This window comes from Raphanus sativus, chromosome 5 (genome assembly GCF_000801105.2).
Source record: "Raphanus sativus cultivar WK10039 chromosome 5, ASM80110v3, whole genome shotgun sequence".
Taxonomy (NCBI): Eukaryota; Viridiplantae; Streptophyta; class Magnoliopsida; order Brassicales; family Brassicaceae; genus Raphanus; species Raphanus sativus.
In genome coordinates, this window is record NC_079515.1 from 33123771 (window position 1) to 33149982 (window position 26212).

The 26212-nt window shown below is 38.6% G+C and overlaps 5 protein-coding genes across 7 annotated transcripts; all 5 read right to left on the bottom strand.

Annotated features, from left to right (window-relative positions):
* Positions 1-497: 497 nt before the first annotated feature.
* LOC108856725 (root phototropism protein 3) lies at positions 498-4741 on the bottom strand. 3 transcript variants are annotated; one of them, XM_057011418.1, is made up of 6 exons: positions 4380-4741; positions 4228-4297; positions 3530-4153; positions 1672-2460; positions 992-1277; positions 498-911 (listed from the first exon to the last, which is right to left on the bottom strand). In XM_057011418.1, exons 1-6 carry the CDS (start codon positions 4508-4510, stop codon positions 622-624), a joined length of 2190 nt encoding a protein of 729 aa, XP_056867398.1. In that variant the 5' UTR covers positions 4511-4741; the 3' UTR covers positions 498-621. The 3 variants fall into 3 exon arrangements, with proteins under 3 accessions (XP_056867398.1, XP_018486094.1, XP_018486096.1); XM_018630592.2 differs by having other exon boundaries at positions 498-915; positions 996-1277; positions 4380-4737; XM_018630594.2 differs by having other exon boundaries at positions 752-915.
* Positions 4742-9682: 4941 nt separating this feature from the next.
* Positions 9683-10329, bottom strand: LOC108857651 (classical arabinogalactan protein 1). The gene has a single exon (XM_018631658.2). The coding sequence runs from the start codon at positions 10248-10250 to the stop codon at positions 9870-9872; it is 381 nt and encodes a 126-aa protein (XP_018487160.1). The 5' UTR covers positions 10251-10329; the 3' UTR covers positions 9683-9869.
* A 1527-nt stretch (positions 10330-11856) lies between these two features.
* LOC108863126 (bifunctional riboflavin biosynthesis protein RIBA 1, chloroplastic) lies at positions 11857-14422 on the bottom strand. The gene is made up of 6 exons (XM_057011419.1): positions 14257-14422; positions 14083-14219; positions 13629-13968; positions 13331-13552; positions 12502-13254; positions 11857-12411 (listed from the first exon to the last, which is right to left on the bottom strand). The coding sequence occupies exons 2-6, from the start codon at positions 14139-14141 to the stop codon at positions 12169-12171; spliced, it is 1617 nt and encodes a 538-aa protein (XP_056867399.1). The 5' UTR covers positions 14142-14219; positions 14257-14422; the 3' UTR covers positions 11857-12168.
* A 2518-nt stretch (positions 14423-16940) lies between these two features.
* Positions 16941-21123, bottom strand: LOC108832938 (uncharacterized). Its single transcript, XM_057010662.1, has one exon. It carries the CDS (start codon positions 20959-20961, stop codon positions 17257-17259), a length of 3705 nt encoding a protein of 1234 aa, XP_056866642.1. The 5' UTR covers positions 20962-21123; the 3' UTR covers positions 16941-17256.
* A 1755-nt stretch (positions 21124-22878) lies between these two features.
* LOC108832940 (protein EXORDIUM-like 2) lies at positions 22879-24105 on the bottom strand. The gene has a single exon (XM_018606391.2). The coding sequence runs from the start codon at positions 24037-24039 to the stop codon at positions 23116-23118; it is 924 nt and encodes a 307-aa protein (XP_018461893.2). The 5' UTR covers positions 24040-24105; the 3' UTR covers positions 22879-23115.
* Positions 24106-26212: the final 2107 nt, after the last annotated feature.

Sequence of the window (26212 nt, forward strand, 5' to 3'; positions counted from 1 at the left end):
CTTGGTCTTTTGTTTGAGACTTTGAGTAACATAAGGGACATAAAATACGCCTGTGATTTTGAACCTAACTGAACGGTGGAACTGCAATTTCGTTTAGAGGTTCACTTCTATTCGGTAGGTTTTCTGAAAAAAAAAATGGTTTTCGGTTTAATTCGACAATTGACTACCTCAGTTTTCTTTTCTTTTTTAAAGAATGTCTAACCATACCAAAAACCCAAACCAAACTAATCAAACTAAACTAACCTGAACTAATCGAATTAACAAAACTAACATTATTTTACGGAATTTAACTGTATTTATACAAAATTTTAATAAAACTAAACCGAAATTTAACGGGTATAAGATTTTTAAAAACAAAACTAACCGAATAATGAACCAAACCAAACTAGAATTTACTTGTATTAATTCAGTAAGATTTATGTTTAACTGAACTAACCGAAAACTAAACTATTCAAACCGAATAACCCAGACTAACTGAACCCGCATGGCTACACATAAACATCAAATCTTTATGTCACTTATTCCATATTAGAAAATCCAAAAATCAATAGCATTACAAACTAGGATCAAAGAATCAAATCAAGAACACACAAAGTTGTTCACTTATGTTTTAGAACTTTCTCAAGAAATTGAGTTCCTCCATCGTCTTGGTTTCCTCGTGGGTTGATGATCAACACCAGCTTGTTCTCCTCCGACCATATCGTGACTCTCTGGTCCACTCATCTTAGTCAACTTACTTAGCTTCTTCCAACCACTGCTCCAAGCTGAAGACGAAGTGTTCTTCACTTTCCCTGTTTTCTCAAACTGTCTTTGCATCACTTCCATCTCATTTTGAAGCTCAACATACTTTGTCTTTACAGTCTCTAACTCGAACTTCAACGTGTTAATATCCTTCTTAGCCGCAGCCCACCCTTCCTGTGTTTATGACAAAACTTTCATTAGCAAAAAAGAGAGTTTGTAATATGAATTTTTGATCAAGTCTTCCTCTTACTTGCCTGAAAAGATTGTGGTGTAGCATCGATCAATGTCTTACGGTTTGGGATCATTGGTTGATAAGTAGTACCCATTGCTTCTCCTAACGTAGTTGACTCCTTGAGTGATGTGTTGGCTAAGGCGTTACTGATCTTTACTTGCTCCGAGAAGAGGACTTGAACCACAACTCGCAGTGGTAATCTCTCGTTCTGAGCCGCGTGCATGCACGCATCCATTGATAGCTTTTGGCAGTCCATCACTCTGCATAACCGCTTCCTCTCGTGTTCCGACAATGTCGGATGCGCCTGTCGTTCAAACCAAACATGTTCAAACCAAACAAGATTTATGTTCAACCATAATACCCGTTATTTCTACTTTAATGTTTTTAAAACCACACTGAAAGCTGAATCAAATAATTATTTGGATGAGTGTTCAATATCATCGGATTTAGTTTAGTTCAAAATGTTATTTATATGTTAGTTTTTTATATATAAATTTAAAAGTAACTTTCTAGTGAAATGATGCATAATTAAAATATAAATAAAGATTAAATATAAATTATTAGAATTAACTAGTTTTTTGTCTTGTTCACTGATATTTTTCATAGTTTTAATAGTCTGTATCCGGTTCAGTAATTAAGATCCAACTCGATTAAATGACCGGTTTATTGTGGTCGGTTCGGTTTTAAAAGGCACTGACCTTAAGATATGAATCAATTGCTCTGTATAGCCCATCGTCACAACTCCTCGCAGATTCAGGCAACGCCTCAGCCAAAACCTGAAACTTCGTCAACGGCAAGTTCCTGTCTCTAGCAACTTCAGTAAGATAACTATCCACAAGCCTCGCGACTCTCATCTTCGCGTTCTGATTACTGTTACCACCACCACCACTGATGCTATTCGCTCTCGGGATTCCGGCGTCGGCGTACGGCGACATTCTACTCGGACTCGACCCTTCCGTCTGCTCTTGAACGAGAAAATGCTCCAACAACCTCTGAACAAGATCGACGTCGTACATCGTCGTCTCTCCTTTGCTGCTGTAACTCGGGATCAGAAGATCCTGCAGAGTCGCCTGCTCGAACTGCATCCCGACGCGTTTCTCAAGCTCCGTGATCAGGGCCGGGGCCACTCTGAGCATGTTGGCTGCTCTGAGGAGACGGAGGAGGAAGGTGCAGGTGACGGAGTCTTTCTGCGGTGGGATGATGCTGATTAGGGACTCAACGATCATTCGCTGGTCTTTAGGGCTGATTCCGTGTCCCGCAAGGTAAGGGGCGGAGGAGGAGTCTTGATGATGTCCGTTTGGTTTTCCGGAGAGGACCATGTGGAGCCCGCCTCTCCAGTCGGGACCTGATGAGCTTCCTCCGCTGCTGTTGCTTCCGTGGCTCACGCTCATTTCGTCGGGAGATCCTTCTTTGATCAGACCAGGAAGCCATTTTCCGGCGTAATGAGTTATTGATGCTCCGAGAAGTTCAAATCTCATACCTTTCACCTGTTTCAAGGGTTACCATTAGTATATTATCCCAAATACATTGAATTTTGTTTGATGTTGAATTAAGAGTTGAGTTATCATCTTTGTCAAAGGGGTAAGTCAAAATTGTAACTCAATAATAACACATTCTAACTCAAGCATTAACTCAGAAAATTAAAACTAACTCACGATTGGTAACATTTTTGAGTTACACTCCTAAATCAAACTTAATAACTCTAACTCATATCACCAATCAAAGCCTCAATGTATTAGAAGTTGAGTTAAGAATTTTTTTGTGTTATGTTAGTTATCCTACGTTTATTTTAGTTTTTAACAATTTAAATTTTTTTAATGCACCCACTATCTCACGTTAAGGTGTTGGAATTCATAAATGTTTTCAAAAAACCTAAATACTTATTTACTCACTAGTAAAGATGTTTATAAACAATTATTTCTATTTGAATTAGTAAAACAAAAATGTTCATATTATTTTAGTTGCTAATTCTGTTTAATGGCTAAAAATTTACAAACATAAAATTTTATATATAAATATATAGGTATTTTTAGAATATACAAAAAGTATATTTCCTTCATTTTTAATATAATATATTTTGTTTTTGTAAATTAGTTTATCAAATTTATAAAAAACGTTATTATTATTATATTCATTATTTTAAAATTATACATACTACAATTTATACATCAAAAATGTTACCAATCAAAATTTTTAAAATTATAATAACTCATATTTTTACTGCGAACTCACTACATAAATCTACCGTTTATACCACATAATTTTTACTGCGAATTACATCAGATCGTAACTTTTATTGTAACTCAACTCTAATTCAACATGTCGAAACTAAATCCGAACTATTTTTAATTTGGTATGAAAAAAAATAGAAACCCGACCCCAAAACCGACATTACCCTAATCGATTCGATCCAAAAAATGTCTGGTTCTTAAGTGGGTCCTAGACACTCCAATCCGAATAAACCGAACACACCCGACCAATCCGACTTGAATGCCCAGTGCTAGTTAAGAATTATGATGTTTGTGAAAATGCTTTAAAGAGAAGTATACTATGTACCTTGATTGCAGTGATGACACGAACGAAATGATCGATTCTCAAGATAGATACATCTTCGAACCACCAATCCGGAGGAACAGGCTGGTTGTTGTTGTTGTTGTTCCTACTCGGGCTAGAATAGAAACCTGAGTCCTTTGGCTCTTTCCATTTAGGACTAGAACTCGCGAAGTTACTAGCAGTAGTAGTTGATGGAGATGGTGACTTCCCTGTGTAAGCCCATTTAATCCCTTTTGGATTACTACAAGCTTTCCAAGCGATAGATTCACTACATCTCCTCACAATCTGAAGATTCTCAGCCCAAGGCGAGAGCTTCTCACAGCTCTTTAGCACCAAGATCGAGTCTCTCCATGAAGACAGAACCACGTAGCTGAGAAAGGCCTCTGTCTTGAATATTAGGTTCCCTTCCTCAAGATCCTCTGTCATCTCGAGATACTCAGCTGCGCAACGCAGACCTGATATGTTAGTTGCCGTGAGATCCACGGGAACTCCGTAGCAGAACTTTGAAGCTAGCTCAAACGCTTCTGGTCCTCCAGGTAAGTCATCAAGAATCAGTATGGTCGGCTCAGGGTCTCGTGACTCGTAGATCAATCTGTTCATCTTCCCGCTGCGTGACAGCAACGGATACTAAAAGCAAAGAAACCGAGAATATTAATAACCATAAAACTTATGAAACTCCTGCGTTAAGGATATTGACTTACCTTGTGCAGGTGAAAGTTCATGTCGCCTATTTTAACCAGGAGATCGCTGGGGATATCCGTAGCAACAAACCTAATCAAAGACAAAAGGTTTTATAACTTCCTTAACAAGGAAAGATGATGTTATAGTTGTTTTGAAGTTTTGAGGACATTACCAAGATTGGCCTCTAAGCTCAAACCCATCAGTCTTGACGCCGCCATGTTTGTTAGAACTCAAAACTCCATTACCATACTCTCTTCCTCCTCCTCCTCCTACAACCCCGGAGTCGCTCTCAGATTCCCACATCGTTCACAAACTCTTTGTGGTGGAAGCAAGAGAAGATACTAGAGAGAGAGAATGAGAGAGGAGAAGATTAAAGTGGAAAGAGTGTGAAATAAACAGTTCCAAGAAAGGAGAGACTGATTAGTTTTTGATTATAAAGATGAAAGAGAAAGAAGAGCTTATATCCCCACATGGGATGCTATAAGATTTGGAGCTTTCTCTGAATTGTCTATTTTCTCAGAGAGAATTTAAAACCAAAGTCTCTAATATGTTGTATCTACAGGCTGTGAAGTAATGGGCTTGTAACACTCTGCTTCTCAATTATCATATACTATAATTAACACTCTGCCCACTCTTATCTTATAAATCAAGAGTGTATATGTCTTTTTAGATTTTACAAAGAATAATTGAGTTACTGACACTTGTTACATGATTTTCAGTGAAGAGATCAGAGGTGAAAACAAAACAAAATATATGATTCAGTTTTTTTTTTCAAAGACTATAAATATTGGGACAAGTTGGAGAGTGAGTGTCATTAAACTATGATTTGACAAAGCCTGGTTCCTCTTCTTTGCCTACCTGTGTTTTGATGTTGTTGATCATCTCTATGTACAATAGCATTTGACCTTTTTTTTTGCTCATTTTTCTTTGGAGTTTTCATATAGGTCCATGCATTTCCCTAATGTTTTCTTCTCAAATTCTGCGTATGTCTACTCTTTCTTTAAATTATTCCTCTTTCATTCCCTAAGCTAAATGTTCCCAGCACTACATTGAATTGATAGTTTGACCAGATTAGTTCTACCAGTTAGAGCATTTGCTAATCCATATGTAAATATATTGTTACTTGTAAATGGAAGTTGTGTTAACTAAGTACTGAATCCGGATTTAGACATATAAAGTTTGTTAAAAGTAATAATATTTGCCGCTGCAACTCCATGAGAGCATGCTACTCTGTATATTATTGAAGTGGTAGTTGGTTAATGGAAAATAAAAGGGAAAAAAAAGATGGAAGCATTAAAAACAAAGGTTGTTCATTCTTACATAAATGGAGATAGAGAAAGAAGAAATGGTCCATAAGAATATTATCTATGTCAACATTCATACACACTGGTAGTTATTGATCGGTTCCAATCCTTCACTCAATATACATATATCGATGAGTTTCAGTCAAATTGTTTTGGTCGAAGGCTTGAAATTATATGTTTTTGGTACTAATAGATTATACTGATTAAAACTCGTTTGCTATACAACTAAAGTGTATCAATCACATTGTAGTACTAAAGAAACAGGTCTTTTTCAGGAACCAATCTTATAACTCTTACCTCCACGTATGGAGTGACCATAATTATATAATAGCCACATATTTGATTGGATTGTAAAGAGGGTTTGTAACATATGGGTCAATATGTTTTTTTATGACTAAAATACACAACCGTAATAGTTTGATCTTATTGGGCACAAATCAATATATCATTATCAACCACATACACATAAAATTGGCTTACATATAAAAATTCGCATTATTGATGGTGGTGGTGATAGGTGCTACATCGCCTTCATATGTTAAAAGCCTCGTGTAAAACTGTCGGAGCTGGATCTACTCATCTGACGGCTCTCTTTTCGCTAAAGGGAAGACAATATCCAGCGGTCAGGATCCACCTAAAGTCACTTCCCTTTCAATTTTTGTTTGGGCTCCAGAAAGTCAATTCGGTTCCACCACAATTCTACCGAAAATATCTGTTTGGTTTGGTTCGATTTTCAATTTAATTTTGGGTTTTAAATTTATTTTCAAATTAACCAATTTTTTTTGTTTCGGTTTTAGATTTCAGTATGATTCTTTCAAAAGGTAGGATATTTTCGGTCAAATTCGGTTCATTTGGTTATTTTGGTTTAATTTGATTCAGTTTTTAATTATTTTGGATATTTTCGGGTATTCATATTAAAAAAAAATCGAACAGAAAGTCAAATTAATTTTTAAAATCTTACCAAACTAAACCGAAATCAAGATTATAACAAAACCAAAAACTGAAAAGTTTGATTCGGTTCGGGCAAAAACCTCAGGGTTGGTAAGTACTTTTCTCAATTTGACATGCCCAAATAAGAGGAAAAGATGAATCTCTATATACTAAAGCGCAAGTCGCCTTACCAATAAAATTCCGACAAATGGAAAATATTTTTTTTTAAAATAAAACAATTGACAAGTGGAAAAACTTAATAAATCAATAAAAATACAACTAAACTTTTCTCTGCAACTCCTAATTAATTTTCGGTAGTAAAGAAAAGAGTAACTAACCACTTCCTATGTTTTCTCAGATTTTTTGAAAAAAAAAAATCAAAAAAGAAAACAGGAAGAATAAAGATGCAAAAGGCTAAACGTTTCAGCTTACATGTTAGGTGCTGACTGGTTTTCCCGCTACCACCCGCAAACGCAGCTTTTGCGGTTCATAGCGGTTGTTGGCGTTTCGAAACAATCACAAAAAACGCTACAAATCGCTTCAAACCACTCCGAACCTCTTAAAATCAAAAGCTGGTTCCAGCTAGCGTTTGCGGTTGCGGGCGGTTGCAGGAGGGTAAATATTTTTTCTTTAAAAACAGAATAAATAAAAATAATACTAAAAATTTTCAATAAAAATTTTTCAATTGAAATAATAGAAATTGTAAAATGTATTCATATTATATTTCAATTTATATTATAAAAATTCAAAACAAAAATATTTTCTATAAATTTTTAAAATTGAATAATATGATTTTATAAATATAAATTTTATATTTATCATATTATTATGATTTTTAATATTTTTATAATTACATAAAATGTAAATATTATTAAATTATTATTTAACAGATGTTGCGTTTGGTAGTTTATCAGTCATAAAAATCCCGCAAACGCAACAATTTCTAACAGTTGTACCAGTCGTACAAATCTCTAGAAAACGCTTAAAACCGCAATCATCCGCACCCGCAAACTCCCGCAACCGTAACCGCAACCGCTGCGGTTACACCAGTGAGGCCCTTAGTTTATTTTTTTGTGTTTGTTTAACTTTTTACTAGAAAATTAGAAATCAAAAATTCTCTCAATCCACGTCAAGAGACGGTCTTCTTTACACACCTCCACGATCTAGCAATTCCCGAATAACTACTTCCACTATATCATTTATATTTGTGCATGGTTATTCTGTTATTGCTTATCGCTTACGAAACCCGTTTTCTCTCCTTCTCTAATCCAGCAATCTACAAGCTCGATGTGGACTTGCAACTCTTCTTCTCTGAGAAAATTTGTTAATTCATATTATACTTCTATCTTATTTTACGTACTCTCCATTAAACTTTTTAGATCTCACTCTTTTCTATACTTTTTTTTTGTAACTAACTCTTTTCTATACTTCTACTGTAGTTTTTATCTATCAAGCCCCCTCACTTGCTCACATGCAATATTTTCTTCAGGAAACTCAAGGTTATACTTTCTCATCATGTACCCAATTCTTTAATTATAAATGTGTTAATGAAGAGGAGACACTAGAGTCGAAAATTGATTGTTCTTAAGACGTTATATGGTGAGTGGAAATTCTCATGAAGCAGGCACGGCTGAACAGCCCTGAGTATTTTAGTCTGACCAATTTATATTATTTAGTCATGTACTTTTCATACACTGGATTGGTTCTATATTCATTTTGATTTTCTTTTTCTTTGAAAAAATATTCATTTTGATTTTGAGTCGGCTTCTGTGGAAAATTCAAACATTTTTTGGAATGACGAAAACTGGAGTGACACAAGACAGATTGAAAATTAACCCCGCCTACAAATGAATGGGAGATTGGAGGTCCCATCTTAAGTGCTCTTTCTAAACTATTTACCATTCTGACTTTTGTAAACTTTGCACGTTGCAGCATATTCAATTGGGTTTTCTATGATTTTCAGGTTACCGTGATGTTGAATCTATTGGAATTGATGAATTGACAGCTCCATGTGTCATATACTTTTACATATCATTCATCTGCACTTGCTTCTTTAATTTCTTATTTCCAACAAGAGTGAATTTTTGTTTGATTATGTCAATATCTTGTGCATATGTCTTGCTTCAAAGTTCTCTGTCTCTTATATTGGTCTTCAAAAATCTTTATTTATTTTGTAGCAATTGCATTTTAGTAGAAGTTATGTTACATGGCTAATAAATAATGACAATGCAGATTTTAAAAGATGTTTGAAAGAGTAAAAATCTCTCTGCCGAAAAACTATTAGCATTTAACTAAAATTACAGGTATTCTACTAACCTTTATCTAAAAACAGTATCATATTTTACTTGATTTATGTACGCCACGAATGTGTATATATGTAATTACACATTTAGGATTGCTTTACAATACATGAATTAGTTTATGTATATTTACACTGTAAACTGTTGTAAGAGAAACATAACAAAAACTATGGAAACCTTGCAACCAAGTAAAATGAATTTGAAAATTATATTATTAATCACTTTCACTGTTAGTATTATTCTAATAGAACTCAAGTATTATCTACAAATATTGCAGTACATGGATAATTAACCATACGACAATAAACTTTTGTTACAGATCATATTATTAATCACTTTCTCTGTTAGTATTATTCTAATAGAACTCAAGTATTATCTACAAATATTGCAGTACGTACATGGATAATTAACCATACGACAATAAACTTTTGTTACAGATCATATTATGTTAACATAATACTCCAATCATTTTTCTCTTCCCGTACGCAGTACGGGGTATAATACTAGTGTTCTCTAAAGCAGAAGAAAAACGAATGTACTATTACGGCCTTAAGATTTATTCATTACAATTATAACGTCCACTGGGCTACTATTAAGGCCTCTAAAGGCTCATGTTACGATGGATATATCGCTATCATATGGTTGTTACTCTGTCTGGTCTCCATCTTCTTATTGGGCTTTTTGCTTACCAGTAGAATCCTAGTTATCTATATTTTTTCATTGGGCTAATTTGTTTGGAAAAGATTTTTAAAAGAGAATGTAAATATACGCAAGATCACTATGACAACTAATTAAAGGAATGTAATCTTTGAGTTACACTTCACATTTTGATCGGTTATAACTTATAACTTTATGTATTGTAGTTTCGCAGCTGAAGATTTTGTATTATTTTGCATTATATTGTTAAATATTTTCAGACCAAACTGTAAATAAATTCGGAATTAATAATCTGATAAACTCATATATTAATATGTATTATAAGATCAACAAAAATGAGAAACAAATAGTAATCCGAATATTCGATATATAAAAAGGAAAAAAGAAAAAGTAAAAGAATCATCTCTCTGCAAATATTTTAAATAAAATAAATACCTAATTTATTCTAAAAAACCCATGCCGAGAAGAAACCTACATAGCCAAAACGGCAGCGGTTAACATAATGGCGACGGATCCAAAGACCGCGTAGCTGTTAGAAACGGCGCCGCTTGCTGGAGCGGGAGCTTGAGCCGGAGAGTCGGAGATGGTAGACGGAGAAACAGCGGGCGAAACCGAAGGAGAGTGCGCTGCAGGCGGCGATGGAGGCGAGGAGGTGAAATCTGGAGTTGGTGCGGTTTGAGGAGTAGGGGAAACAGCTGTTGCAGGAGACAACGCCTTCTTAGGTGAGTGCGCCGGAGAGATCCGCCTTCCTCCGTTAGAAGGAGCTGGTGCTGGTGCCGGAGATTGAGCCACCGTGAAGGAGACGAAGAGAGCTGCGAGGAGAAGGAACCCTAGAGACTTTGAGAGAGCCATTATGATATAGAGAGAGAGAGATTTGAAGTTTGCTGTTTTCGTGTGTTTGCTTAATTGCTTTTGATGTTTTTACGAAGTTAGGACAAGAGCCTCTTTATATAGAGGCGAAGTGGGGTCCACTGTTTCGAGTTGTATTGTGAATCTGCACCGTTGATATGTACGTTTAAGACCGACTTTAATCCAACGGATAAGATTTCATTCTACAGCATAAAAGTAAAAGAGGTGGGGACAAGTCCAATGGGAAAAAAAAAAAAGAGAACGCGTATGGCTTCAACCTCCTCCCTCGACTACGGCGCTAACGGCTCTATGACAGATGTGATTATTGAATCACGAGCGTACATGTGTTAGTTTTATTGACGCGTGATGGAAAAGGAAAATGTGGCCGTTGTTACAATTTTCTTTCCATAATTAAAACGTCTCTGACACTCTGTTTCTTTCCTTTTTCTTTTCTGGTCCTTTTAAAATATTTGATATGTTTAAAGATTTAACAATAAATTTGGTATGTAATCTTCTTATATCTTTTTTTTTGAATAAGAAATCTTCTTATATCTTTCTGTATTGTGCATATCTTTTTGGTTTTATCTATTGAATAATATAGTTGACAAAAAAAATCTATCGAATAATTTTTTTTTTGGTCGAAATCTATCGAATAATATAATACCATATTTCTTTTGAATTTTTTGGGGGGGTTGAGATTTGTTGCATTATATTAAATTAATTTTTGCAAGAACTTACCTCTGTTTAGACAAACATTCATTGTAATTTAATAAAAAAAACATTCATTGTAATTGCAAACCCAGTAATATAAGGCCAGCGAAAAAAAATCTAATGAAATTGAAGGCTATGGACGGGGGTCCTTGAGGCCCATAGTGATGTCCAGAGACTCGAAGTGAGATTGTAAAGATATACAAGTTGTCCAAATTTGAATGCAACTCTTTTCCACAAAGGGTAACCGAGTCAGATTTAAACAAATGTCACAAAAATTTCAGTGTGACAATTAGATGTTAGATTTTGTCTCCTTTGTGTAACAACTCTTTTCCACAATTGAACTTGAGTCCCTGCAGCGATTCTCGTAGTCATACCTCCTCGGCGCTAATGGCTGAAGCCCTCGCCATCCGTTTTGCGGTTATGTATGCCGCCTCGTCAAACGTTAAAGTCCTAATGATTCTGTCGGATTCTCTCTCCATGGTCAAGCTACTAAAAGAAAGGAATTCAATCCCAGCATTGTTTGGAATTGTATTTGATATTTATCACTTTAGCAAAACCTTTGATTATGTTTTTTTTTGGTATGTATCTCGGTTATGTAATGGTGAGGCTGATACTGTGGCAAAATCAGCCTTAGGATTGCTAAACTCCTCCATCTTTGGTGTGTAAAACTCTAGTCTTTGAATGAATGAATGTTTGATCAAAAAAAAAAAAAAAGATTTTGTCTCCTTTGTACAAAAATATAACTCTTGTATCTTAATTATGGTTTAGCAGTTTCTTTTAATGAATTGTATAGACAAAGAATTTGAATAATGAAAACTAGAAAAACAAAACTATAAAAGAAATACACTATTTTTATATGGGTACCTAAATTTTTTACAAAAGTCCAAAAACATCACAGTTTGTAAGAGAAAATGCTTTTATTAGAAATAAATTGTACAGTACAAAGCTCCACAGTTCACAGTTTAACAAATCAAATGCAAACTACTCAACTCGAAAGTAACAATGCTGAAGAATTCGTTAAATTGTAAAAAAAAATCAGATAAAGATCATACTAAAGAATATAAAACCAATCCAATCAACTTCCTCAAGTTATCAAAGTATTTTCTTGCCTTGCTCTTTCCAAATAAATGTCTTTCCTGTTTTCTTTTTTAAAGTATACGTCTTCCCGGTTTGGTTTGATTCGGTTCATCCTGCTTCTCGAGCTTTGAACTCAAGACTCGTTGGTTTCAGCATCATTATCAATCTTCTCCACAACATCACCATTGAACTTCAAGCCATACATGTGACCCATCTTAGTCCTCTTCGTCTCCAAATATCTCTTATTCTCCTTTGTGATAAGACTCAACAGAGGCACTCTTCCCACAATGGCTAATCCATATCCCTTCAGACCAACGTACTTTGCCGGATTATTCGTCATCAGCTTCATCGTCCTCACTCCCAAGTCCCTTAACATCTACACAATCAAACACTAATGAGTGCAACTCCAAGTAACAAAAAAAAGCATTTAGATCTTTAATTTGATGATATATATATATATATATACCTGTGCACCAATCCCATACTCTCTAGAATCAACAGGAAGTCCCAAGTCCTCATTAGCTTCAACCGTGTCACGACCAGCATCTTGCAGATTGTAAGCTCGGAGCTTGTGTCCTAAACCAATCCCTCTTCCTTCGTGTCCACGCAAGTAAACCAACACACCGCGACCGTTAGACTCGATCTGCTGCATCGAAAGAGAGAGCTGGTTCCCGCAATCACACCTCGCCGATCCAAATATGTCTCCCGTGAGACACTCAGAATGAACCCTCACGAGAATGTCTTGACCATCACCTATCTCTCCCTTAACCATCGCAATGTGCTCTATCCCGTCTAGTATAGACTTGTAGCAGTAAGCCGTGAAAGGTCCCCACATCGTTGGGATCCGAGCCGCAGAGGAACGCTCCACTAGCTTATCTCTCTTCCTTCGGTATCTGATCAAATCAGCAATCGATACAATCTTGAGGCTATTCTCGGCTGCGAACTGACGTAGCTTTGGTAATCTGGCCATGGAGCCGTCATCGTCATCAACGATCTCACACAACACTCCAACGGGATCAAGTCCAGCTAAAACGGTGAGATCAACGGAGGCTTCGGTGTGTCCAGCTCGTTTCAAAACACCTCCTTCTCGGTACTTGAGCGGGAAGATATGCCCTGGACGGTTGAAGTCTTCAGGGTTTGAGTCTCTGGATGCAAGGGAGAGTATCGTTGTTGCCCTGTCACGAGCTGAAACTCCTGTAGTCGTACCATGTTTTGCATCCTAACAGAAAAAAAAAGTTTCAAAATCAAAAGCACAAAGATCTAAAAGCTTTTTATTGAGAGAGAGAGAGACATACGACAGTGACTGTGAAGGCAGTGGAGAGCTTCTCTTCGTTCTCCTTTTGGTTGACCATAAGAGGAAGGTTCAACCTCTCGAGATCATCTTCCTTCATGCTGACACAGACGATCCCGGTTCCGTGTTTGACGATAAAGGCCATAGCTTCAGGTGTAGCTAACTGAGCAGCCATGACTAAGTCACCTTCGTTTTCTCTGTCTTCATCATCCACAACCACCACAAGCTGCACAGACACAACAATAACCCCACAAATCAATCAAGGAAACTAATAAAGGAGAAAAAAAGAAAAAAAAACGAACCTTTCCTTGGCGAATGTCTTGAATGGCCTCAGGGATGGAGGAGAAACCAGGCGTGGGTAAGTCCAACTCAAAGTCATCATCTTCAGCGACGAAACCGTTGGGTGGTGCATTAGGTGAATCCGAAGGAGAAAGTGTTCCAAGGGATACTGAATCTGCTTGTAACGGATCTTCGATGGGAGGGTTTCCGTTGGTGTAAGAGAGAAGGAGATCATCTTCTCTAGAGACCACTGAGGCTTTAGCTTTTCCAGTGGTTTTAAATGAAAACGAAGGTGTGTGGTGGTTAGATGGGAAAGTAACACGGTGGTGGATCAGTGTAGTAGTGGAAGAAGTTTGGCTCAATCTGTGCACAGGAAAGAAACATCAAATCATTGAGATCCAATTCTAATGATATCACAAATTATTCTGTCATGATTCAAAACAGAGCTGAATTGGGAAGAAGGAGAAAAAAGCGAACCTGGAGCCGGAGAGAGAGAGGGTGGAAGGAGAGGAGGAGGAGAGATTGATGGAAGACATGTCTCTCTGAAGATAACCCTTATCTCAAAATCTAGACTTTGTGTAGATTTTTGTTTTTAATCACGATCTTCGACCTTTAAGGGCTTGTAGTTATTCAGAAGCACGAGGCTTTATGATGATGAAGAAGAAGATGCGGAGAAAAGAGGGTTAGTTGCGGATGATGACGACAGCGATGACCGAAGATTATTCTAGTGGCGGCCCAAATTGGGAAATGGATCTCTCTCTCTCTTTGGGTGCGTGCACGATGATGATTCGTTGAGAGAGATAAGACCACCAGACCACACTTGCTTGCTTTCCCCTCCTCTTGTCTTCTCAACGCCTTCTTTTATAGACTTTTCTTCTCTTCCGTTCATCACAAGAAAATTCTAGTCTCCCCCATCTCTAATCAGAAGTTTAAGAATATGCTTTTAACAAAATTAGGCCTTTAAATCTCTTTTACGATCCAAATTAAGCCTATCACGGTGGGTAGCCTCTCCAAAACTATAAAATTACTAGTAACAATATATCTATCTTACTGATTCAAACACCTGAACTATGTAACTAATCTGACATGATGAATTGGTAATCCTCAAAAATAATGTTTTAGGGAATTTTTATTGTTTTCACTTATCTCCTATTATATCACGTTTTTATTTTTTGGCTAGCCAACTTGTGTTCTTGTTCTACGTATGTCTTTTTTTTATAGGTTATGAGATTACTAATTAGTATCTTGATAACATAACAAGCAAGTATGTTTTGCCATAAGAGTATTGAGTACAAATCTTTTTAACAAGGATTTGGAGGGCCATCAAAGATTCCAGATGAGCTTTCGGTGTAAGTGATAATATTATAATATATAGTAATTATTTTTTGAGTGGCAGCCCATTCCCTTAAGATATGAACCGCATATTTCTGTGTTTAGCATCCTCGCTTCTTGGTCGGATGACCCATACACCCTAATGCTTCCGTGTTCAGGATATATTTTAGAGTTTTGTACTTTTGTTGAATGATATTTTTTTAATATACTTGTTGTGAGTATTTCTAACACGAAAATGATGTTGAAATCTAACGGTTGTGTTGTTGTAACATACTCCACGATTTATCTCTTCCATTTGTACTCTTGTCAAATCCAACATGAACCAATCATTTCATCTTTCTTTATTTCGAGGTCTCTATTCATCCTGGAACTAATAAAACACCTGCGTTCATGCATTTTGTTATTTGGTGATCCACATTGGATAATATATCAAAACATTCGAGATATCTAGCCGCAAACCTTTTACTCGCTTCAAGTTGTTTCTCTAGTTAAAAGGCATGCAGACTCAATCAAAAGTGTGTATGGTTAATAGCTAAATTTTACATTACGCTAAATAAAATCCCGTGTTAACTAACTGCAATAGTGTTAGCAGTAGATTGCATGCCACATTATATTCTCAATCTTTCTTGGACGTACTAATTATCGTCCTAATTTGTTTTTTTTTTTGCATGTACGATTAGTATTATTGCCTGTGATGCTAATAATTCGTGATATAGGTTAGGAGAAAACATATAGCAAGAGAGAGATTAGAGAAGAACTAGAAGTTTCAAATCAATGCACACCGAAATGAATGAGAATGAAATCATGAAGTACGCTTAGAATTGGTATATTTGATAAATCCCTGAAAACCAAACCAAACCAAACTAAGAATGTGATTCGGTAAGCATTGACAATGGTTCCGGTTTGTCTGGTTCGGTTAAAAGGAAAGAACAAAAGAGTTTCAGTTTAATTTGACTGTTCTTCTTCACATCCACTCATCATCATTGCTCTCCCCGGCAAGAGAGGAAGCGACTGACAAAAAAAAAAAACTAAAACACTTCGCACGTCTCTCTCTAATCGCCGGCGATGGAGAGCTTCGCACTTCACTCCCTCTCCACAACCGCCACTTCCGCTTCACTCTCCCACCATCCTTCACGCCTATCTCTCTTCCGTCGCATCTCATCGAGATCTCCGCCTTCATCAATCTCTCTCCGAGCGAGGTCATCTGGCTGATCGTCATCTCCTTCTTCTTCGCTCGCGGGTTCGTCAAGACGGGTCTCGGCAATAGGATCGCTACTTACTTCGTCAAATAGCTGGGGAAGAGCACTCTAGGGCTTTCTTATGGCTCCTGAAATGCCCAGCACCACGGCTAGAGCCGGTGGCATTTTCTTGCCCATCATCGAGTCCTTGTCGCTCTCTGCCGGAAGTAAACCTGGTGATTCTTCTTCCAGGAAACTTGGGTTGTATCTGATCCAGTCTCAGTTTCAGGTTTGTTCCTGGTCTGTGTGCCTTTTTATTGATGTGTTGACTTGTCATTTCCTGTCTCTGGAACTTTGATGTCGGAACAAAAACATTGTGCTAACTTTGATGTCGGAACAAAAACATTGTGCTTGGTTATTAGTGTTGGATCACTTGTTGTTATTAGTAGTTGACACGAGAGAAGGGTGCCTGTTCTTGAGCATCTGACTTTGCAGCAATGTTTTAACTCATTTTGGTGCTTTGACTCATTACAGTAGCGGTCAAGCCGCTGTCTACTATGGAGGTATCTTAAGAACAAAGAGTATCCCTTTCTCTTTTATGTTAATAGTGTCTTTTAACTTTTGTAATTCTATCTTTTTGGCAGCGGGTTATGTAGATCTACCTGATGTATTCAAGATTGGATTCGTGATGGCAACCATTAATGCCATCATCTGGGGAGTAGTTGGAACTTTCTGGTGGAAGTTTTTCGGTCTTTACTGATAACTCAGTTATTGAAATCAGCAGAAGCTGCTTGTAACTACGGTTCAAACTCTTTTTGTTCATCATTTGGTTTCGAGGGTATTTTTCCTCACCAAAAACACGTTAACCCTCCAATTAACTCTCTATATCACTTTCATTTTGTTAGTACCGTAACAAACAAGAAACTACTAAAACAATGATACATTTAACACAGAAAATAATTGCTTCGTCAAAGAGAAAATTTGGAAAAATAATAAGGAGCCATTGAAGCGTCAACGTTATTTCCTGCATTACAATGAAATGAATTTAAAAGTCAATAATGACAACGAGACGTTTGCAACAAAGCCTACTGACAACTAATAAGGAGACTTGAGGTGTAAGGAGAATGTCTTATCTTTGCCTTCAGACGAACATAGATAACTCGGGTCGGCTATAAACATTGATCTGCTCATCCCCAAGGACCGGGTAAGCAGCAACAAGCGTGTCTTGAGCACCAATGTAAAGCGTATTGTATATCTTCCAATAGACTTCACGGACTTTTCGAGCCGGATGAAACAAACCTTGCAAGCAATAGTTCAGTATAACTGTTGGACCTAATGCAACTCTCATTGCTTCAATGGCTTCCATCACAGCGTTGATGACATGAGGAGATGTTTCGAAAATATTGGGCCAGATCAAGTTAAGCAGGTGAATCAAAGCGTCTTCACAACCCAGACCAGCTACACCTAGAGCTATGTGTTTCACCGCTGAAGCCGCGGTTTGTCTGTGAACCAAATCTCTGTCCATGAGAGCGTCTTCGAGCAAGGGCGTGACTGCGTATATGTAATCCTTGCCCATTTCTCCAATGTACTCGAAGAGGAAAGAGAGGGATTTCAGGACACCGTTTTGGACGTTGAGCTCTTGAACACGGTACTCGTTCAACAACGCGGGTAATACGGTAAACGGAGAGCATGTTTCAGCGACTATGGCGATCGCGACAGTGGTGCAAACACGGTTCTGGCGTTCTTGGACTCTGAGATTGTTCAGTAACGTGGCTAGCACGTCTTGTGGTCCAATGGCTTTGGCTATGTACCCGAAAGTGTTGACAGTGGCACGGCGAATACCTTTCTTATGAGCTTTGAGCATTTCAAGAAGCTCGAAACATATTCTCATCCACTCTCTTGCTGGAACAAACTCAGCACCACGATCAGCAATCCTACCAACAAGGTCGATGCAATTCTCTTGCACTTTCTCGTGTCTGTTCTTCAAAATCGGAGTCAGTCTTGGAAGCAGATCCTTAATAGGAGGCGTCATCTTTGTCATACCAATCACATTGACGATAGCCTTTAAAGCTCCAAGAACCGATCCCAAGACTTCAGGAAACTCTTCTCCGAGATACTCGTACAAGACAACACCGAGATGTCCCATCAACTGTTCCTCTCCACATTGCTTCATAACAACAGCAATCCTAGAGATGAGATCAGCCGCTTGCTCTCTTACCTTTGCACTCTTGGAGGTTAACCGCCACTTGATGGTACCACAGATCTGAGGAAGGTAAGGCTTTACTCGCTGACCAAGTCCATTCACTACAGCACCGAATCCATTAAGCATCAAATTAGCATCGTCGCTTGTCTGTTCTTGGAACGCATAAAGAATGCCATCTATGAGCAGCTCCTCCAATCTCCCCTCAATATCTGATGCTCCCAAGTTTGTGACAACCTTGTCAATGGCTTCCATAACCATACGCCGGTACATCTCACTCCCATCTTTAAGTCCATTAACCAATCTTTCCACGATATCTACAACACCAACCTTGTTCGCAATCTCAACAGTAGTTTCAACAAGCGACTTATAGTTTCTTTTTTCCAGAGCCATTCTCTTAACCCATAAATGTTTGAAAAAGTCAGGCAGAACATCGCTGCGGATGTAATCCGCTTCAACACCTTCAGTACTTACACACTGTTTCACCACCTTGAGGACAATCTTCTTCATCTCCTCATCAGGAGACTGAAACTCCCTAACCAAGATCAGCATCGCTTCTTTTGTATAGTATCTCACATGCCCAGCTTCCATCAAGGGGATGATAGAACCAATCGCCTTCAAGAACGCAGCCAAGACTTTGCCGCGGTGAGACCTAATACCTTTACACAGAGGTATAAGAACAGAGTCGAAGCTCTCAATACCATAAGGAGCAGAAGCCTCGGCGAGAGCAGCCAGTGACAAAGACGTAATAGTCCTCACCTTCAGGTTTTCATCACTGAGACCGTGTTCGACAAGTCCTACTAGAGAACTCAAGTGAGGCAAAACGGCACAGCCAATTAGTATCGCAATCTGCTGCACAATCTTAATTCCAGTGTGTCTCGCCTGCCATGACCTCTTACTCTGGCAAACAGCTTTCAGGAACGGCAAGAGCGCATGGATTCCAAGAGCAGAAGCAACCACAGCGAAAGCCCTAGCTGTTGTGTTCCTCACATATTCATCAGCGTTATCAATATCCGGACGCATAGCTGAAATCATAGTGGCTAAACCAGCTGCTTTGCTAAGGTTTGAAATAATTTCTCTCCCTTCTGCACGAGCATAGTAATCGTCGTCGATCAACAGAGGCTCGATAACAACAAGAATTTTGTGGACGAAAGGCCTTACAAGCTCATCAAGTTTGTAAAGAATCCTATCAATCACTTTCACCAAAAGATGCCTCTCCTGATCTTCCAAAGTGGGTTGCATGAGCAAGGGCAAAATTTTATTAAACAAAGGACCAGCGCCAAGCTCACGAGCCTTATCAGTAAGCTGCCTCAAAGCTGTTTTCCTCTGTGCAGGGGTTCCGTTTTTAACCTTCAACAACAGTTTCATTATCTTGCGTTCTTTCTGCTCGTCAGGAGACAGTTCTTCTTCGTTCTCTTCATTCAACAACGCTGCGAAATACTGATAATCCTCTGGTTTCATAAACGGCAGGCCACCAGGAACTTCCTGGGGAACATCAAACTGCTGCCTGCGGTTTTCCTCAGGAATAACGTAGCCAGGAGTTGTCATGGGCGTCGGGGTTCCTAGAGCCTTCCTAGCAGGGGATCGGATGGGAACATAAGAAGCAGGCTGGGCCAAAACCTTGTATCCTGCTGTAGGAAACATGGCGTCAAGCTCTTCATCACTCAATGGTTTGTTTCTCTCTTCAATATCCTTCTCCCACCTCGCCTGATTGTACTGATCAGGAGTCATAGCACCACCCAGATTAATCCGACTCGGAGTTGGAGTAGCCATATCAATCCCACCGAATGGAGTGACACCAGGGGCGTAAAAAGCAGCAGGAGTCACTCCAGCCATAGGTGTAGCACTCCCCATAGTGGCTGGTGTCTCGTCCCACCTAGAACGTTGACGCTTCGGCGTAGGCGTCGTTGCACCGGGAGTAACACCACCACCTGGTGTTGCATCAGAATCAGTCACACGACCAGGCGTGGGATCGTCCCATCTGTTCCTGCTCCTTGTTCCAGTAGAGACTCTCCCTGGAGTTGAATCAGCTACATCCCAATCCGACGCTGATGCTTTAGCTTTCTTTGCGCCACCACCGTCTCCTTCGTTGTGATCACACTTTTTCCTCTTCTTGGAAGCTTCTTCTTCTGCTTCCTTCTTCTTCTTTGCAACAAGCCTCAGAGTCTCTTCCCTCTCCCTCTGCACAGCCGTCTCCCTCATATGATCGCTATAAGTTCTAACGCTCGGATCAGGCGTCTTCTCTCCCATAGCAAACGGATCGACTCTATCCGGAGAGAGAACACGATTAAGCCTCCTGTTCCGGTACTCACCCTCGCGTTCCGCAATAGTCTGCCTCGGCTTGAATCCTCCACCGTCTTCGTCGTCGTCATCATCTTGAAGACGAGCCAAGTCGTTGAGGATAGACTTGGGAGCGGTGTAAGACGCAAGACGTTGAGCAACAAGATAGCCTTTGGTGTCGAGGTTGGGATCCTCCTCATCATCGTTGGGTGCGATGGATTTCGAGTAGGAATCGTCACGTTCGTTACCTCCGTAGAGATCTCGATCGAAATTGACAGACGTGAGGGAAGAAGAAGCAGCGAGGTCTGATTCTAACCTCCGTCTCTCCTCTTGAGTCTTAGCGATCTCATGATTTATATCCGCCATGGTAGGTTACTACTCAAACGAAGCTTTTCTCCAACAACAAACTACTGCAAGAGGAGCTTAGAAATTGAGAGAATAGTATAAACAAAGCGAAAAAGAAGATGATCAGATGAAAACAGAACAAGAACTCACCGATTATCGAAAATCGTCTGTGAATAATGAAGGTGGAGAAAGTTGAGCGCGAGAACAAGAAGAGAGAACTAGGGATTTTATAAACATGCAGATCAAAAAAAATGGAAAGTTGGGCTTTGAAGTGTGATTGGTACCGACTTAGCGAGTCGGTTATCAAGTTCGGGTCTAATTTTAATTTGGGCCCGTAGACTCTTTTTATTTACGTAGGTTCATACAAAAAAGCCCAAAAGGGATGTTGAAGACCCAGCTACGCCTGTTGACCATGATTACATTTTCCCTTTTCTTACACCGTATCTATTTGACATCATAGCCACTTTCACAGCATCTATAATATCATAATTCAAAACCATACATATACAAGAAACTAGTGGAGTTGTAAAAACATGGCTAAAGTGTTTCACTAAAATATTTAGTGATTCCCTTGGTTGATAGTATAAAACTACGAGGACTTTCAAATTTCAGCAGCATGCAAGACATTTACATGATACATCCAAAGGCTTAAGAAAGAACGAAACATAGATACACAAACATATGCTACTAACCCAATAGGTGAAATGAAACTAATACCATATAGTCAATCTAAAAGACTAAAAACTTTCTGGCTTTGCCCATACTTTAATAGAAAGCTTCTTACACCCCCGAGGTAAAAAAAAAGCCTTGATATTTTTAGTTTGAATAATTGAATTCAATCGTAAAATAAAACCAACTTGGTTGGGGGACCATTCTCTTATGTAATTTACTAAACAATATCCCAGCACTTTTTCTAAGACAGAACTGTTTCAGGTAATACGTAATTTGATAATATGTAATAAAAAAAATATATAGGATACTCGTAAACGTGAGTTTTCTAATGACAAATTTTCGGTTTCAATAAAAACTTTGAGAAAAATCATATAAAGTTATAAACGCAACACTCTTGTGAAAAATTGCATGCTTTCGCCAATTTCCACGATATTATCCTGTCATACACTGTTCCTCCTTTGTTAATTACTAAACCGCCAGTCTTGTTTACAAAGCTTTTCATGTGTCGTCTCGCAACCCCATAATAAAGCAACTTTTTAGATTAACATTATCCTCACACTAGCTTGTAGCCGTAAAGTCCGGATCCACTTCAGCTTAATTCAAGTTTTGTATTATACTATTGAAACATAAGTTAACATATAATGGACTATCGGTTCAAAATTGCATATGAAACATTCAAATGCATATCTAATGCAGATACAATTTACCTGGAATATAATCTGAGAAGCTTTTGTGATACGTAAATGTTTCAACTTTCTTTTGGCATAAAGGGAAGCAATGGAGAACCTCACCAAACCCACTAACCATATTCAGGAGTTAAAATAACTAAATCACTAAAACTGAAACTCTTGAGAAGTTTTTATATCGGTTACGTTAGCTCTCATCTTACTGTAGAAGTTTTACTCCCTCTCATAACTTACACCTACTTGTTTGCCCTCGTAATGTTTTGAGATCGTTTATAACTAACAAGTGTAAGATTTATAAGTGCAAGTAATACCTTATTGTACATTATCGTCAAAACTTTTACTCCCTTCTACGAAACGAGTATGTACTAAGCAATAACATTGGTCTCTTAAGCCCCCAACATCACCGAGAGCTACGTACACTATACTCCCGTCTTCATCTGTATGGTTATCCACTTAATCATCGAGTTTAATATAAGTTCTTTATCTTCCCCACTAGTACAAGAAAGTCAGATTCCTTTAAATAAACTAATTAGTACTAGTAATCAGCTTCATTATTAATCTTAAATGGTTTACTAGGAAGTTGAAGCAAAATGATTTTTTATTATTTATATGCATATACATCTTCACATTCCCGAGCAACATACTTTACACGTCACAACAAACCAACAAAAGCAGAGAACTCTATCCACAACCCAAACCCGAGAGAATGCACCACCACGCGCTCGCGCGTGCAACATGTTCTGACTACAGATGTCATCCAAAGATCTCCATCATTGCTCTCGGTACTATGCGACGTGCCACATCAACATCACTTGGTTCAGACAAGAGTCTTGCACGTTGAGGTCTGTGGATCCCACATCGCCGGCAAGAGATATCTCCTTCCGGCGAGTCCACGTGCATTGTAACTAGACCCGGTTGTTTTGTCAACGAGGACCTGACCCGCATAACCCGGGTAAGAACCCGACCCGAATATGCCAGTACAAGCTGAGACAGCCTCGAGCGGTGCAGTCGGCGGGCCCTGGTAGTATCCGTTGTTAAACGGATTCGTGACCGTGTTAGCTAGGAGTGTAGCGAGGTTTATGATCATTCCGTCAACTCCGACGTCACCGTTAGGCGCAACTAACGGCGGCGTTTGCGGTCCGTAGATCGGCTGGTGAAACGGCCACGCGCAGTAACCCGGGCACATCGTCTCGGAGTTCCCGACCCAGACGTAAGCGGCGCCGTTAGCGGCGCGACGGGGCTTGGAGACGGAGGTTCCGTGGGTCCCGCATCGGTTCATACAGAACCCGTCGACGGTAACGTCTTTCGCCGTCAAGACGACGGTGATGGAACGGAGACCGCCGTTAAGTTTGGTGGACAGAGAGCGGAGGTAAGGGTTCTTGAGGGACTTTCCGAGGGGATAGTTCTCGAGGAGAAGCTGTTTCCCGACGACGAGCGTTGAGGATCCGCCTTTGTACTTCTCCGTCGTCTTCCACCACGACGCGACGGAAGGAGCGGCGGAGGCGGAGGACGCGGCGGCGTCTTTTGAGTTGAGGGAGCGGATGAAGTCGACGATCACCGACCGTTGGATGGGTGTGAACTTTCCGTACCAGATGAGATTAACGGTGACGTTTCCTTTCAAGAGAGCGCCGTTGTGGTATTTCAGAACAAGCGGCTGCTCCTCGACCAACGCGGCGGCGGAAAGACCGGCGGTGGCGGAGAGGAAGGCGAGGAAGATGGCAAAACGGTAATTATAAGCCATTGAGAAGGAGACAGTAAGATTAGGACAGAGGGTTTTGTTTTGTTTTGAGTTTATAGGATGTAATGTGTGATACAGAGGTATTTATACCAAGTTTTTTTTCTTTTTTGAAATAGGAGACGAGTACGACAGCTGTAGTAGCAAAGGTGTCCATATCATAAAGTGCCACGTGGGTGTATGTGAATGGTAGAGAAGGGGTGTTTGACAGCCTGTGAGGTTCTCTTTGTGTGACGTGGTAGTCTCCATAACGTGTATTTAATTTAAGTGATGCTTAGCCGATAAAATTGTTATCAATTGTTCTTTAAAAATATAGTTTTAACTTAGATCTTATGCCATACGGCATATGCCATACTGAGAGACAGACTGTTCTTGCACATTTGTATGAATATATCTATGAATCTTGAAGAAATAAAAGCAAAGAAAAGTTGAATTGTTTGGATAATTTTTCGTTCATCTCATAATTTCTTTTAAGTCTAATGTCATTGTGTTAGAAAAAAAAAGTCTAATGTCATATGCTGTCATATATTGTCCCAGAATTACTCCTATTGAAACTTTTAGTGTTTATATTTATAAATACAAACCTGAGTATAGTTTAAATGCGAAAACCCACTCTAATTTTAATGCAAGAACAGAAGAACTTCTGTAAGAAATACCGCTCAAGCTGCTAGTATTACAATGTAGTTTTTAATTAGATAAACTGGGTAAATTTGTAAAATATTGTTAGTTGATCTGATTTTAATACCAAAGACACATTCATTCAGCACGTACTTCTAGTCAAAAACCAGTTTCGAGTTTTAATATTATTATGATACAATGTCAAGTACAAATATATAAATTATTTAGTTGTTTTCCTTTAGCAAAATCAACATGCCAACAATTACATATGCAAAAACAGTATTCTCGATACCTTGTTCTTTTTCCCACTCCTCGCGTTATGGGCCATGCCAAACGATCAATACGCAAATACATTGAACAGTGATTGTTTAGCCGCTCTAGAAGAAGTCATTACGTGTTTCAATATTTGATTCTAAAATGTAGTTTAAAGCTTATTGTGTTCTTAGTACTATTATGGATTAATTTATCTAGGGGAGGTTCCTTTGGACATCAAGGGCGCCATTGAATTCGAGAAAGGTACAAGGGACCTGATACCGTGTGATGATCGTTTTACTTGGGGGGAGGTCCCTCTTCGGGTCTACCTTTGGTTACTGAGAGGACCACATAGCCATACGTATTTACTTACGCACAGTATAAATATATAAATTCTATACAATGTATGGTTCAGGTGTATGTATAGAAATATACGGTGCACTTGAGTAGTCGTCAGTCGTGTATCTAGGGTTTAGATACGTTTCTACGATGCGTACGAACCACGCCCTTACAGTCCATTATTGCCTTTTTAAATCTGTAGGCCACACTCTTCCCTTGTTTTTTTCACCTTTAGCTTTAACTTTATTTTGAAATGCTCTCTTTGATTTGTTTAACAAAAAGCTCACAATCTGGAATATTGTTGAAGAGATTTAAATATATACTCCATATAAGTAGATGGGATGCAAAAATATTCATATATAATTATGCACACCAGATCTATAAGTTTATAAATAAGATTTTTTTCCATAGTGGAGCTCAAAATAGGGGTATCAGATTCAGAGTATCAATGTTTTGAGTTAGATTTATAAACGAGGATAATCTCACAGCCGTTAGATCTTCGGCTTTATGTTGGACGTGATCTACGATATAGCTGAATTTTTCGGGTCCCATGTTTTAAGTACTTTCTCTTACAAAAATCTAAAAGAAAGAAATAAGATAAAGCTACGTTTTTTACCAAAAAAAAAAGATAAAGCTACGTCACGTGTCAGAAGTACTCCAGAGCAATAGGATTCGAAGCAATCCACTTAGCTCTGGCTTTACGACTGCATTTGCCACGTGAAAATTTTCATCCTTCTCCAGTTACGTGAAATCAAACTAATTTTCACACGATACATCGTGCCATATAACTTCCTTACATTTTGTTTGAATAAACTTTCTTCTTACATTTGAAAACACAATACCAGCTACGTAAGTGCATGACAAATGAAAAACACGTATGCTCGGTTACAACTGGATATGTTTCAAATCTACATTAAAATTCATAGGGTGTAAATGGATTATAAGATTTTGGAATGGAATTATATGGAAT